Source organism: Canis lupus, chromosome 21 (assembly GCF_048164855.1).
Source record: "Canis lupus baileyi chromosome 21, mCanLup2.hap1, whole genome shotgun sequence".
NCBI classification, from domain to species: domain Eukaryota; kingdom Metazoa; phylum Chordata; class Mammalia; order Carnivora; family Canidae; genus Canis; species Canis lupus.
In genome coordinates, this window is record NC_132858.1 from 6,112,693 (window position 1) to 6,128,122 (window position 15,430).

The window sequence follows — 15,430 nt, forward strand, 5'->3', positions numbered from 1 at the left end:
ACCACAGCTGGCCCTACCTTCTCAGGACAGAAGGTCCTACCCCCACTTGAAACTATTTACTTCTGCTTCAGAAATATTCATACACATTCAGCCCCAGAATATTTACTGGATGTCCACAATGGGCCTGGCACTGTGTAAGCCCCAGGCACTGTGTTCCCGCCTCAGGGAAACAAGAATAAGACATGGAAAAAAAAAAAAAAGACATGAATGCTGCCTGCAAGGACCACGTTCCAGAGCGAGAAGCAGACAGTAATATGCAAGCCCGGCACAGGTGGGGTAATTGCAGGGATGGGACAGCAGGGCAGGAGGTTGCTTCTAAGGAGATGGTGACATGGACACCTGAGGGGTGAGAAGCAAGCACATTCAGGGAACTGGGAGCCCCCACCTCCCAATGGAACAATCAGGGAAGAAGAGAACAAAATGAGCTTGGAAAAGTCAGAAGGTCCGGGCCAGCTATGAAGTCCTTAGTACCTCGATGGCATCTAGGGCTAAAAATGCATGGCTAACGAGGAGGAATCCACACAGAGTCTGAGCTCTCCTGGGGGTTGGCCCCACAGGAAGAAGCACATTTTACACAGCGAGCTGTCAAACACCCACCCCTAAAACTAACCTTACATGCTCACCACTCTGCAAGACTTTCTAGTACTTCCTTGTCTATTTCATTTTATTTTAATTTATTTAAAAAATATATTTTATTTGACAGAGAGAGAACACAAGCGGGGGTGGGGGTGGGGGGGCGGGGCAGAGGAAGAGGGAGAGAGGGAGAAGCAGGCTCCCCACTGAGCAGGAAGCCTGATGTGCTACTCGATACCAGGATTTTGGAACCATGACCTGAGCCTAAGGCAAATACTTAACCTACTGAGCCACCCAGGTGCTCCTAGTCTATTTCATTTTAAAAACATTTCATGTGCCATTTGGGGCTTACAACCCACCACATAAGCCCCTGATTCAGTTGGGGGCAAGAGAGACGGCAGTGGGGTTGAAAGTGAGTGGTGCTGTCCCGGATGCTCAGAGGAAACACGGAGAAAGGGCAAAGTGGCCCCTGGATTCAGCAATGTGGGGTCCTTGGTGACCAAAACAAGACTGGTGCTACCGGAGCAATGGGGCAGGGGACAGGCAGGCAAGGGAAGAGGGAGGCGGACAGCTGGGGGGCCAAGGTGTGCTTTATCTACACAATTGTATTTCTTTAAAAACATTAAAATCCAGTAATATCGAGATTATGAACTTTTGGAGAAGACTAAAGAAGCATTTCTGTGGTATTCTTGCCAAAAATGCATAACCTCATTCCAGTCACGAGAAAAGGTGAGACAAAGCTAACCTGAGGGAACATCTTATGAAACAACGATCAATGTGCCTAACAACCATTTGGACTGTGAGAGACAAGGAGGCAGATGGAAGAGACCAGGGAGGAACCACCAGCAAATGCAGTGTAGGGTCCTGGCTGTCTCCTGGAACAGGAGAAGAGAAAACATCAGTGGAAAAACCTGGGAAATTCAAAGAAGGCCTGGAGCTTAGCTGTCATTATTGTGACAGAGTTGGTGTCCTTAGCTGTTAGGTGTGAACATCAGGGGAGCTGCAGGGAGGAGGGGGGCTCTCTGTATTAGTTCTGCAAAATTCCTGAAATTTGAAATAAAAAGTTAAAAATAATTAAAATAAATGTATATTAAAAGATGGAAATCAAGCAATATGATAATATCAATTACTAATTCTGTGCATTGGGGTAAGGGTGTTCATTATGTTATTCTGTGCTGCCTCACATGCTCGACACTTTTTTTCCAAGAAAAAAAAGAGATCGAGAAGTAAGAAAGTAGAGAGTGTGTAAATACTCTCAAGAAATCCTACTACAGACAGGGAGCGGATGCAGGCGAGGCCACAAGGGACAGCCAGCAACGCACTGGTGGGAAGGAGGAGAGTCGGAGTCGGGAGCATGAGGGAAGAACCAGGCTATGGAAAGAGCAGGTGTACAAGCGCAGATGGCTCACGGGCTGGCAAGTTGGGAGATAAGCGCCGAGAACACAGCAACTGGGAGCAGAGAGGGACCTGGTCAGGAGGGCGAGCCCCCGGACAGGCCAGTAGTCCTCCCGACAGTGGGTTTCCCTCTAACAATGTCCAGCTGTTCAGGTGTGGGTCCAGAGAGGGCAAAGCGGCGAGGTCCAAAGACCAAGTCAGACACAGCAATCTTCACCAAACCAGGGCAGTGCTCAGGAGGAGGGTTTTCTCTTTAAAAAAAAAAAAATTAAGATTTTATTTGAGAGAGAAAGTGAGAGAAAGAGAGAGCATGAGTAGGGGGTAAGAGAGAGGGAGAAGCAGATCCCTGCCAAGCAGGGAGCCCGACATGGGGCTTGGGATCATGACCCAAGCTGAAGGCAGCTGCCTAACCGACTGAGCCATTAAAGCATCCCTCAGGAGGGTTTTCAACAGAGAAAGAATGGTTTGGAAGCAGGAATGAGGAAAAAGCCAGAAGACACCACTCCCCAAGACATCACCCCCTACTACCCAGTCCAACAGCCAAGATACCCAGATGTGATGGGAAAACACCCTCCCGAAGGGCAGAAGGGGAGGGGGTCTCTGGTCATTGAGGCTATAGAGAAGTCAGCACAGGAAACGCTCAGAAAAGAGGGAACGATTGCAGACAAAGGCCAGCCATCCAAAGGGGCTCAAAGAACATCTTGGACTGAGGAGAGGAAGGGATAAGGAGTGTGCACACCAGCAGGCAAGGGGCAGAATGTTCCAGAGCTGTGCACAGGTGCTGGCTGCAGCCAGCATTCGGCAATTCTATCTGTGCCCCACTGGATAATGGGCACAATAGCTCTGGTGAGGCAGTAAGAGGCAGAGAGGTCCTCCCTGAGTCTAGACTCCCAAGAATAGGGGGCAGACACGAATCGCATCATGCTGAAAAGTTACAGCCAGAGAAAGTGCAGAGGAGAGCAGACAGTGCTCACGGTGAGGGCACAAAACAGAGGCACACACCTAGTCTAGAGAGTAGGAGGGCCCGTGGGGAAGGAACCCTTGAGTGAGGTCCTAATTAGAAGCAAAAGTGGGGGTGACAAATGGGTGAAGTCAGGAGCATTTCAAATGGAAGGAGCAGCATCTGCAAAGGCAGGAAGAAAACCACAGAGTTTAGGACAACATGGCTGGGGGCAGGAAAGGGAAGGACACTGAAGATGAGAAAGGAAAGGTCAGTAGGGTCAGGCCACGAGGACCTGCTGGGACAAAGCCCAGGCCAAACTGGGGCACAGTGAGCTCTGAAGACATCATGCAAGAGGCTGACCTGATCAGAGCAGAGCCCCCAGAGGAGAAGAGGCACAGCCTGGACTGGGGAGGTGGGTGGTATATCAAAGGAGATGAACACATAGACAAATGGTAGATTCACAGGAAAACAGGAGACTCACAGCCCAGACACAGGGTGAGGGTGAGAAGGATATCAGAGGGGCCTCCCAGCTTTGTCTGCAGAGAAAGGAGAAACTGAGGCTCCTGGGAGAGGGGTGGGGCAGACACGGTGTGTTCAGCCTTGGACCTGGCGAGATGGCCCAGGGGAGGCGGACAGCGGATGGCGCTGAGGGGCAGCGCAGAAAGAGGGCCTCTGGATGTCTTGGGGCACCTAAGACAACAGGTCAGGCCCAGAAAGGAACCAAGGGGGAAGGAAACACTTCAGAGAGGACGGGGTGGTGCCGGGTGCCATTGAAAAGCTGAGTCAACTAGAACTGAGAATGTACGGTGAGTGTGGCATCGCGGAGGCCCCCAGGACCCAGCCTCATCAACCACTAGGACACATGCAGGCCAATACACCAAGGACTTTGGATGGGGGAAACTCCATGTCCATCACTTCCTGCTGGGGGGTGTCTCAGTCAGTGTCACTCAGAACACACATTCTGGATCCATTAGACTGGGGCCTCCAGAGCAGGGCACACCCAGAACAATCCACCAAGACATCAGGGGGAAACATCAGTACTTTTATGCCTTTATGATCTCACCTCTTTTTAATTCCTATTTCTTGATGGTTTCAATAACTAGTCTACAGTGAATAAAACTAGTGCGCTTATGTCTGTGTTGGGGGGGGTACTTCTATACAAACCTGCAGATATGGGGCCAGTGTGCTCAAAGGTGGCTTGCCCGATGGCATGTGGACATCACTACTCTAGAATCTCCACTTCTGAGCCTTGAAAAGGGCCCAAGTCAACGCATCAGTGCTCTCGACCTCAAGTTCTTCTGAACATAAGCATTTCGGAGGGGGTCATTTTAATCTGACTGGGGTACCAAGCATAGGAAAAGGCAATCCTGCTCACCTGGGACAGTGCTTGCTTCAGTGTCCCAAGGGACTGGAAGAGGGGGTCAGAGGCACAGTTGCACGAGCCAGGTTGCCTCTACATCCTGTCATGCACAAGCATCTCCCCAAACTGCCCTCTCTCGCCCCAAATGCTGTTTAGGTTGCCATAAGGAAAAACCACAAGGGTCTGCTGCCTACACTCAGTTGGAACAGAAAATACCCAGGGCACACTCATTCTTCCTAGCGTGGCTCCCTACACGGCATGCCCCATCCTCTGGGAGACAGATCAGCCCCTCTGGGGGCAGCCAAAAGGCACTGCTAACACCGCTTACACCTCAGACAGATGCAGAACGGACTGAATTACTTACTTGAAATTCATTTTCTTTCTGAGCTTGTTCGGATCCCTCTTTATTACAGGACCTCTACGAATGAGAAAAAGCAAACACTTCTGGTAAGATGGGGAACACCAAACAGACACTAACTTTGCAACCACCAGAACAGTCAGGGTTTACAAAACATCACAGATCTTTAATGAGCACTTCTCAACCCATGGAAGCCACCAACAGCGGCAGGCTAAAATGCACCACGAGTGTCCAGCACTAGTATCAACACCCAAGGAATCACTTCATTTATTTACAAGAAAAGGAACGTCCTATTGACCCCAAACAGCCGTGTACTTTTTCACAATTTCATTGCCCGAGGAAAGTCAATAGGGGGCGCTCTCCCAATCAGGTCTTCCCGAAACAAATGGTCAAGTGGTCTCCCCAATTTAGCTAGGTGGTGCCTTCAAGTCCACACTATCCTGAGGAAGCTTCCTTCCTACAAGAACTAGGAGTGTACACACACCCGGGGCAAGTCATCGTGGTCAGCACAGAACGGGGACAGAGAAAAAAGCGCTGTGCAGGCAGGAGACTTGGCACAGAACCCATGCGACAAGCCTGCCAACTTGCCACTTTCACATAGCCCTGCTCACTCAGCCCGTCACTGGCTCAATCTGAATTCTACCACCAAAAAGAGGGTCGTGAGAATTTAATCAAGTCCCTAAACTTACTTCACATTTTAATATATTAAGGGATATTTTTATATCACTTTCCTCAATGAAATTGCAAATTATTGGAAACCAGGGATCTAGCAATAACAAATATATCATTAACTGCCTTGTGCAACTCTCTGGCTACACTCTTTCTTCATGGCACAGATCATATCTTTTAAAAGCAACCCTCCACCCCAAGTGCTTTAGAAATTTTCCTACTATCTTTAATAAGGGGACGGAGAAAAGCAAGTCAGAAACTTAAGCATCATGCCAAAATTTTACACTCCAATATTGCCTCTAGAAATGTTATTTGCTATAATTAAACTAAGTCGGCTTAAGCCAGACCCAGAAGGAAACCCATAAAGGGAGCTTCTTCAAAATGTTAAGGTAAATTATTCTTGAACATCCCATGAAAAACATACCTTTCCATTCCACAGCTTTATCAAAAATACCTGTACCAAGGGTGGAAAGTATGGACAGGAAAAAAAAAATGCCACGTTAAGCAACACCAGCTACTCTAGTGCCATTCAAAGACCCCAGTGCTTTGGAGCAGCGCTCCCATTCATCCTGCACGGACACATTCCACGGACGTTTTCATGCGTGCTCTGCACAAACAGTGCATGTGCTAGCTTCCTCAACATAAAGGTAAATATCCATGTTCATGAAGCAGATTGCTCTTCTACAAATTCAATAACATCTTTAACATCCCATGAAGTTCATTTTGTACAAAGTATGGAAAGTACAACTGGGGCAATATATACTTTCATTTGTGTAATCTTGTAATCTGCGTTTCTCTGATGAAAAGGTGTTACAGGTTAAATCCCGTTACAATAAAAGCTACCAAAATGAAAACACTCCAGAAACACTTGGTTTGCTGATGGCTCGGTGTGCAATGTGGCAAACTCTAGGGTAGAGTACTTGGGTACCACCAAAGCTTTGCTCCTTAACTCCAAACCACTCCCCATGGCTGCACCACTGCGACCTCAGAGTCAGACTTGAGCTGTCCCCTTTCTGCCCAATGGCCTACCAGCTCCTCACAAATAGGGACTCCATCTTTCACTAATTGTTAGTCTTCCTCCAAAGCACCAAGGAATCCTGCTGCTCACTACACTTTTCGCCTGCATGAATAAAGGAGCCGGCTGTGCTGTGAAGCTCAAGGCACAACCTCCGTGACAGAGCCAGCCGGCTTCGGGCAAACTCACATCCATGGTCCAAGCAGTGGGGAAACTGGCTATGGTACTTATACGGATGCTGAATGGGGCCCAAATGTCCCAAAATGTTAAATCCTGTGCTTGTTCTCCCTAAGGAAAGTTAAGAACAAAAAAAGTTCTACAATACGATATATTGTATACTGATACTTTGTCAGAAAAGACAAATATGAAATTTGGGTATCTTATTGAAATTTGTCGTAACGGGATTTGACCTGAACAAAATTCTAAAGGACTATGGTTATTCCTATGCTGTTATTATTCGAACTGTATCTTCTTAGGGAGATACAGTTAATGGGTTATTTAGCCAACAGAAGTCCCTTTCCCTTGTCCAATGGTGCTCTCAAAAGCAAGTCATTTCATCCAAAGTTACAAATTGCTTTAGTTCCCAAGGCCATTCCTTTTTAATTCTTGCACCGGTGGAAATAAATTTTGTTATGGATTTCCCCACCCCTGCCCACTCCATTCCACCCCCAAATGAATGCATTACTTATACCATAAGAGCACCATCATGAAGGCAAGATGGACTTCTGCCACATTCAACCCTCTGTTCTGTTTCCTCAGTACAGAATGTTCAGGTTCCCTCAATCCTGTAAACAAAAAGAGTAAGACCAGGAAATCTCAAACCAATTTAGATATTCACAAAAAGTGAGAGAAGCGACCTCCTCCTGATAAGCCAAGGGGAGATAGACTCACTGCCAAAAAAGAAGTCAGAGAACTTTTTTGTGCAGGAAGATAGAAAGTAAAATGTATCTTGGAATCTGTGGGATTTTACTTCAGAGGCATAAATTTATTTGAAGCAGATATTAAAATATATTGTATAAATATTTAACATGACTCCATATTTTTTGCCAACTTTTAATAAAAACTAGCTATCATATATAAAATAAAACTAAAGTTTTCACATTAGGAATTTGAACACTGGTTAATATCAAATAATTACTAAGATCTTTTGATGTAAACATTATTATGGTCATTTAAAAAAATCATCTTAGGTATGCCTGGGTGGCTCAGCAGTTGAGCATCTGCCTTCAGCTCACGGCATGATCCCAAGATTCTGGGATCAAGTCCCACATCGGGCTCCCTGCATGGAGCCTGTTTCTCCTTCGCCTGTGTCTCTGCCTCTCTTTCTCTCTGTGTCTCTCATGAATAAATGAAATCTTAAAAAAAAATCATCTTATATAGATATAGATGGAAACATTCATGGAAGTGCTAATGTGATGTCTGGAATATGGTTCAGAATAACCCCAGAGAATGACCAAGGGCGAGGGTGAAGGACTGGTCAAAGGGAAAGACAGATATTGGGGTACTTGGGGCTCATTACACTCTTCTGCTCCACTTTTGTATGTATCTGAGATTCCCTGTAATAAAAAGTCTTTTTAAAATAAACACAGAGTGTGCCTGTGTGACTCATTTGGTTAAGCGTCTGCCTTCAGCTCAGGTCATGATGCTGGAGTCAAGTCCCATATCAGGCTCCTTGCTCAGCAGGGAGTCAGCTTCTCCTTCTGCCTTTCCCTCCAGCTTGTGCTTGTTCTCTCTCTCTCTCTCTCAAAAATAAATTAATTAAATCTTAAAAATAAATAAGTAAATAAATACAGAAATTTCAAGACCTAAGACGTCAGAATGCATTAAATATGCTTAAGACTCTAACATCCCTGAATTGGGCTCTCTAAATGAATTGTAGGACATAAAGACATTACAAAAACAAAAAACAAACAAAAGACATCCAACGATTATTAAAGATACACTGCCACTGTTCCTCCCACCTTCCTTGTTCTTTTCTTCCTATCTTGGGCTTGGTGTTCAAGAGAATCTGAAAACATTCCTCATAATCCACAAATTCATTAGACGGTGTTATAGGAAATAAAAGTGGCTTAGCAGTAGTAACAGGCATATGGTTTATATTTCATTTTAGAGTTATACAAGATTTTGAAAGCTGAAACAGATTTTTGACGGGCTAAGAACTTTTAAATTTAAAACCCAAATTTGTAAAAACTTGATTTCTATTGGGAAATAAGGGATGAGAATAGAGGACTTCCACTTTTTTTTTTTTACTTTACATACTTGCATTGCTATAAAAGTGTTTAAAAGTATTTTACTTTTATAATAAATGTATTTGATACAAGGTTTCAAATGTTACTTCTGACAAAATTGCATGTAAAGTCTTGTACTTTAAAGACTCTGAAGAAAAAGCAACCTTCTTATTCTAGTTTATTAGCTATTAAAATGTTTTATTTCATGCTTTGAAAAAAAAACTGAAAATCAATAAATAGTAAGACAGTTAACAGGGGCTAGGATGAGGAAATATCCCTTGATTGAATTTTGTCTTATATATATAATTTTAGGATTCAAAAATGTTCTATTTAAAGTTACCCAATATTCCACAATTTAACAGGTTTATTTCTTTAAATCTAAGCTATTGGGCAGAATAAACTCTTATCTGCTCAGTTCTTAATAACAGATCCCTACAATGAGGAGGGAGCTAGTTTTACAACTGAACCACTTTAATAAAGACACATTTATGTGATGAAACAAAGTATACCTCATTTTTCCTGAAGTCTGTGTATGCATGGCTGTGCATGTAAATAAAAGTGGCATAAAGAAAGTGGCATGAAATGGCATCCAGCTGTTTAAATGTCATTTGTAATACTGAAAAACAGGTCTTCAAAGTGTCTTTAGAAGCCCACCACTGCATGAGCTAGCTGCTGGTGGGACTGGTGGGACAGGTGGGGTGTTTAATCAGCTACAAATAATAACATGTCATCAACAGTAATAATACATTAGAAATGCTGCTAAAGAAATCAAATCACCATCAATTACAGATACTGTTAATAGGTCACCATGTTAAATGTAAGGGTGACCACAGAAATAAAAAGATTTAAAAAAGAGTATGTGTTAGAAACATGGAAGACATCTCTTCCCACTAGCCTTTCCTTCTCCAGCAAAAACAGAAGCACAAAAAGCTACACAGAGTACTCAGCTGGCTCGCTCTATCTATCTATCTATCATCTATCTATCTATCTATCTATCTATTTTAAGTAGACTCCATGCACAACGTGGGGCTTGAACTCAGACTCTGAGATCAAGGGTTGCGAACTCTACTGACTGGGCCAGTCAGGAGCCCCTCACCTGGCTCTTTTAAAGGTTCTGTACAAAGGAGGAAGTTGGTTGTGGCCCATAAATGAGAGATTAAGAAACAACAATCCAAATGTTAGCTAGATTCAACTTCTAGGATATCCAACAACCTGGTCTAGGAAAATCTGGGATTATCCTCTTGAGTTGAGTCCTGAGCAACTCTCAGACTGTCAGTATTTACCCCTAAAACACAAGGAGTTGAGCTATTCTGAACATTCAGTCACTGTGATGCTCACCTGATCCTGGAGTGGCATGAGTTCTTTATTGTGCAGCCTGTGGCTCTGAAAATTCCTAAGATCCACCCTAATAAATGACCACAGGAGTCAACATGAGGGTAGCATCTGCCACCTCTCCCTTCCTGTTCCCGGTAAGGCTTGTACCATCCCTCAGGTGAGCTGGGGCAGGAACAGTGTGAGAACTCTGGCTCCAGAGAATGCACAGTAGTCATGTGGCTCCTTCTATAATTTCCTATAGTATATTTTCTTCTCAATGTCACCATGGAGCCTAACTTCCCTTCTCCCTGATTTGTAGGAAAACATTCTATATTTATTGTTTTTATGGTCTCTTACAGCATTTTCTGAAAAATTATTTTACAGAACACATTAAAATGTGAGATCACAGGAGTGCTAGGTGGCTCAGTTGGTTAACCACTAGTCTTCAGCTCAGGTCATGATCCCAGGGTTCTGGGATCAAGCCCTACATCAGGCTCCTCTCCCTCTGCTTCTGCTGTTCCCCTGCTTGTGTGCTGTTAAATAAATAAATAAAATATTTTAAAAATGTGAGATCACAATGTAATGATTTAAAGTATAGGGGGGCACCCAGATGGGTCAGTTGGTGAAGCAATCTCGAGGACGTGAGCTCAAGCTCCACACTGGGCATACTTTAAAATAAAAAGATTACTTTAAAATAAATAGATTACTTTAAAATAAAAATCTTAAAATAAATATATAGCTTACATATGATTCTCTAATGAGCAGATATGACTTACAAGAACTTAGACAATTTTTAACATCTTATGGTGTTCTCTAGAGCATTTTCAATTACCTACCTCGAGGAACATTCTAAAACAATTTGGTCCTCTGAACTTTGCAAAATGGGATGACTTGATGAACATCAATAGGAGACTAGAACTTCTAAAGGCTCTAGGAAGGTATAAACCAGAAGACAGACAGGAGAGCAGAGACCCAGGAAAGGCAGGCTCCTTATAGGGCCTTCTCAAAATTTATATCTGATCCAGGGTAACCTGCTGCCCCAAGACCCCCAAGGCTTCAACAAGTACATTAGACATAAGCACCCTGAAGGCTAATCTGAAAGCAACATGTTTCCAGGAAGAGTGGCTTGGCTTCTCTAGCCTGTGTGTGCCTCCACAATGGACCAGCACTGCTCATCCTCATAAAGGTACAAGGTAGGAGGAGGATACCAACTGATAAGGACAAAGAAGAGAGTTTGTTCTAAGTCTGACCAAAATATCCATACAACATGGTGTTTCCTTAAAGCTAAAAGTAGTACGAAGGAAGAGGAAGCTAAATACATCAAATGAATTTTCAAATTGAGGCCCTTAAATTTCTAAAATTACCAAATCATTTTCTACTGAGGAAACAGAAGAAAGGGATTAGATTTGCCTTGGGCCAAAAAAAACAAACAAACAAAAAAAACAACAAAGAAAACCCCAAAACTAAAAATATATTTGCTACGTAACATTCTGAAATCTTAATCGCTGTGCCCTTGTGAACACAGCACAAACTGTAGCTGGTGCTACTTAACAAAAGCATTACAATTTTCTTTTTAAAAAGCATTTCTTGAAACTGAGAACTAAAAGAAAGAAATTAAAGCTGTAGAGAATGCTCCCACTTCAGAGGACTCATACTATACCGTGAATCGTGTCTGTCACCTGGAAACCAGACTGCCCCAGGCACGATCGCATGGACAGCCTGCGGCAGAGAACACATGCACAGACAGCTAAAGTGGTACATTACCCCCAAGTGCCCTTCACGCCACCCGACACAAACACATTCCTTCCCCGGACGGCTGGGCTGCAGTCACACCATCGTTCCAGGGACCAGAAATCTGTATTGGCTTCATGCTATAAATCCCCAACATTTAAGACCAGCAAGACAAAGACACGTGGCATATGTCAAAATTAGACACAGGGGTCTGCAATTTATTTAGTTCTCAAAAGAAGGCATCAAAGCAGGTATGGAAGGGCTGTAGATAGTGATTTGGCAACTCTCTCTCGAATATTAAACTGAAGAAATACTAGGTCAGACCAAATGGGAACATACAATACTAGAACAATGTGTTACTTCTGGGAGGGAAGTTTGATTACCTTCAGGAACAGATAAAATTACACCACACTCAAAGTCCGAGGGGATTTTGTCAAAGCAGAATAAACAAAACAACTTCAACTCATGATGATTCTAAGACAATGAGAAATAATACACCAAGTTCACAGTATTCAGTGGCCAGGGACACGTGCTCTCCCAGTGACTTGGGACAGAGCAGGGCTGTTTGTGACGGAGCAGGAGTCAGATAGACTCTGCAGGTGTGACCCTCATTCCAGGGACAATGTTTGGAAGCAGTCAATTCCTTAGTTGCTGGTAGTTTATTATGAACTATATCTATGGGCTGTTCCCATATTGTTTGTTTCCCATATTTTACGGTGGTTTAATTTCTATTTAAATCAGGATTAAGTGAAAACAGAGAAGATGACATTTTGCTTTCTGGATTTAAAACAGACCATGTCCCAGACTGCACTCTTTGAGTCACTAATTCATATCTGCATTGTGCCTTGATGCCTTTAATTTTATTATGGTTAGTACTCAAACAAGCACTAATATTAGCCTTCTATGCTCAAAGAACACACAAAAACATTTTTCCCAGACAACACTAGAGAGATCTTTGATGTGGATTATAGACATTCATGCCCGTGAGACCATTCAAAATGGTGAGGCCATATCTCTCCATTCATGCACAGAAGGAACTGGCTCAACACAGAGTCACTGTTCTGACGAGGAAGGGACGAAGCAATCCTCTGAGACTTCCGCCAAGTGGCACAGGTTACATTGAATGAACAATACGTACTGACATTTGTGTCTTCCACAATTCATGATAAATAAGCAAACGGGTTATTTGTAATCAGCCAAACTTGCTGCTTTGAAAAGGCTGCTACTGGACGTTGCGGAGCTCATGTTCCTTCCCAGTATCAGAAAGGAAAAAAACCAAGTTACATTGACAGCTTGCGTTATTGTTTCAAGCTCTCTTCTAGCAATCACATCTCTTTCCACATGGCAAAGGCTGAACTAATATATTTCCCAACTTCTATTAAACGATCCTCCTGTGCTTAGGGGTGATTCTACAGTGGAATTGTGTCCATTGTGTGAGCAACTACAGAAATTAACCCTCCTTATTAAAATTAAAGCTAGGCCATGTGAAACAGACCCCGAATTGTACTGGCAGGTAGTGCTTTAGGATCAGACTGATGTTTTAATGTTTACAGTGTATATGTTAAAGAAAAGGGTTAGGAGAGAATGAAGTTTGGGGACAGACTGTCGGCTTCCTGCCACTTAGCCCACAGTGAACAGCACTGAAGATCAGTGGCTCCCTGCCATGGTCTCAGACATCTCACAACACCAAAGTGAAGAGAAATGAAAAAGCTGAGCAACATCTGATCATCTTAAACCAAGTCACTTGTAAAGGACTATAAAATGTATATCAAAGAACTATTTCTACTTAATATTTGATCCTTAGATCAAATCTAAGGAAAAAATCAAAGGATCAAATCTAAAAAAAAAAAAAAAAAAAAAAAACACCAAAAAACTCCAAAGTGTCAAACATGGAGAAAGGGAAGGAAGGGACATACTCAATTCAACTGGTCTAGCACGTCATTTAGCAAAATGGAAGACCGTCTGAGAAAATACACAAGTCTATCATTACCTGTAGCTGTCAGTTGAAATTTTTTAAGAAAGGAACTTACTTTAACCCACCTTCAAGCATGCTACAACTGCAGCTATACGGATTTTTGGGATCCCAGCCTTTCTGTATGGTGCATATACATGCATGTGTGTGCTTTCCCCACAGAGAGGGTACAGACAGGGAAAGCATAACACCTGAGTTATGTTTCTGTCTTTAATCCATTCATTTATGAAAATAACAGGGCTTATTATTCAAGCGGACTCTAGATTTGCTGAGCCACATCTCTTAATAAATGCAAATCCTAAAAAGTCACTACCAATTCTGGCAACTTTTTTGTTTTGATGGGAACAGAAGCCTCATGGCAGACACCAACTGTCTGTCCCTCCACTGTAGGCCAGACTCATTTCAAAGAGCTGGTCAGCAATAGGAGTGAACTTATACCCTAGCAACAAAAATGATAGATGCTTTAAATCTGAGTTGGAAATATTTGAAAAGGCACTGGAGTCTGCAGTGAGATCCCTGGCATAGCTCTGTGACTGCTCAGCTTTTCTGGCACCTGCTGGTGGTTGCCACCTGGCTTGTGCCTCTCGGGCTCACAGTGTCGGCCTCTGCCACCTTCTCTCTCCCGCAGCCATTTCTCAGAGCCCCCCTCCCGCCCCCGTCTGCTTCCCTCCTCGTGTGGTCAAGATATCTAAATGACCAACAGTTTGCAATGGCCATTAATGTCTAAAATTCCAACTGGCAACCAGGGCCCTTGCCAAACCCTAAAGAACTTTTCTGCCAAAAACCTTTCCATTTACCCTGGAGGCTGTAGGTTTCATAATTTTTCTGTTAGAACTGCACAAAAAAATCGTCCTTGAACTAAGGACTTGATCTACCAAGTATTTATACTGACAACAGATACCCTTCCCTAAGCAAAGGAACAGCTTTTTTTCTAGCAAAAAACGAAACTGCTCTCTGGTAAGTCAACGGTGAGCCTGTAGACCCCCAATGACTGTCCAGTTAGCAAGCTGCTCATCTCCCGGCACAGGTTCCACCCTGCATGGTGGAGGCAGCTACAGGAATGGCAACTGACATCTGCCTAACAAAAATATAATAAGAAGCTAGCTATAGAGTGTTCCCCCCCATAAATCACAACTATATGGAAAACATACTCCAGTCTGTTAATTTGGCAAGAATTAATTCCACTTTAAGTGGCTTTAATTATTGTTCATTTTTGAGCTACCTAAAAATAGGGACATAGAAACGCTAAAATAAATTCTACTTTCAGACATTTATATTGCATTTGAGTACTTATAAGGCAGTAATTCTACACCACTAAAATTTCAAGAACAAAATACTAACTACTGATAATGAATCTTTAACAGGGGAAGAGTTAACTGCTCAGGCCCAGGCTATACTGTTGACGGCTTCACTGAGCTACCCATCCAGTAACACAGCACACTCTAGAGCTGTGCTGTCCAATGCAGCAGGCACAGTGCATGTGACCATTTCAATTTAATTAAAGTTAATTAAAATTTAAAATTTCAATCTTCAGCTGCCCTCGCCATATTTCAAATGTTTGATAGCCACCTATGGCTGGTGCCCAGTGTCCCAAACAGCAGATCCAGAACATTCCTTTCACCTCCATCATCAAACTGCTGCTCTACACAGAGCAGAGCCTGGTGCCCAGCTTAGCCTGGCAGCTGGAGGGGCGCATAGTGCATGTTCAAAACGCCACTATTGGGCAGCCCCGGTGGTTCAGCGGTTTAGTGCCGCCTTCAGCCCAGGGTGGGATCCTGGAGACCCGGGATCGAGTCCCATGTCAGGCTCCCTGCATGGAGCCTGCTTCTCCCTCTGCCTGTGTCTCTGCCTCTCTCTCTATGTCTCTCATGA

The 15,430-nt window shown here is 43.5% G+C and overlaps 1 protein-coding gene across 12 annotated transcripts in view; it reads right to left on the reverse strand.

Annotated features, from left to right (window-relative positions):
• The window catches only part of CHKA (choline kinase alpha), a 71,112-nt gene that overhangs the window by 25,154 nt on the left and 30,528 nt on the right, over positions 1–15,430 (reverse strand). For 7 of the 12 annotated variants that reach the window (XR_012013697.1, XM_072790174.1, XM_072790176.1 and 4 more), the window contains exon 3: positions 4,636–4,689. The exons of 4 other annotated variants lie outside the window; for them this stretch is intronic. Coding sequence is in view for 7 of the 8 variants with exons in the window: in XM_072790174.1 (XP_072646275.1) it covers positions 4,636–4,689 (54 nt within the window). In the remaining variant the exon portion in view is untranslated. Of the gene's footprint in view, positions 1–4,635; positions 4,690–5,722; positions 5,753–15,430 lie in introns of all 12 variants that reach the window. One more of the 12 variants, XM_072790184.1, reaches the window with a different exon arrangement.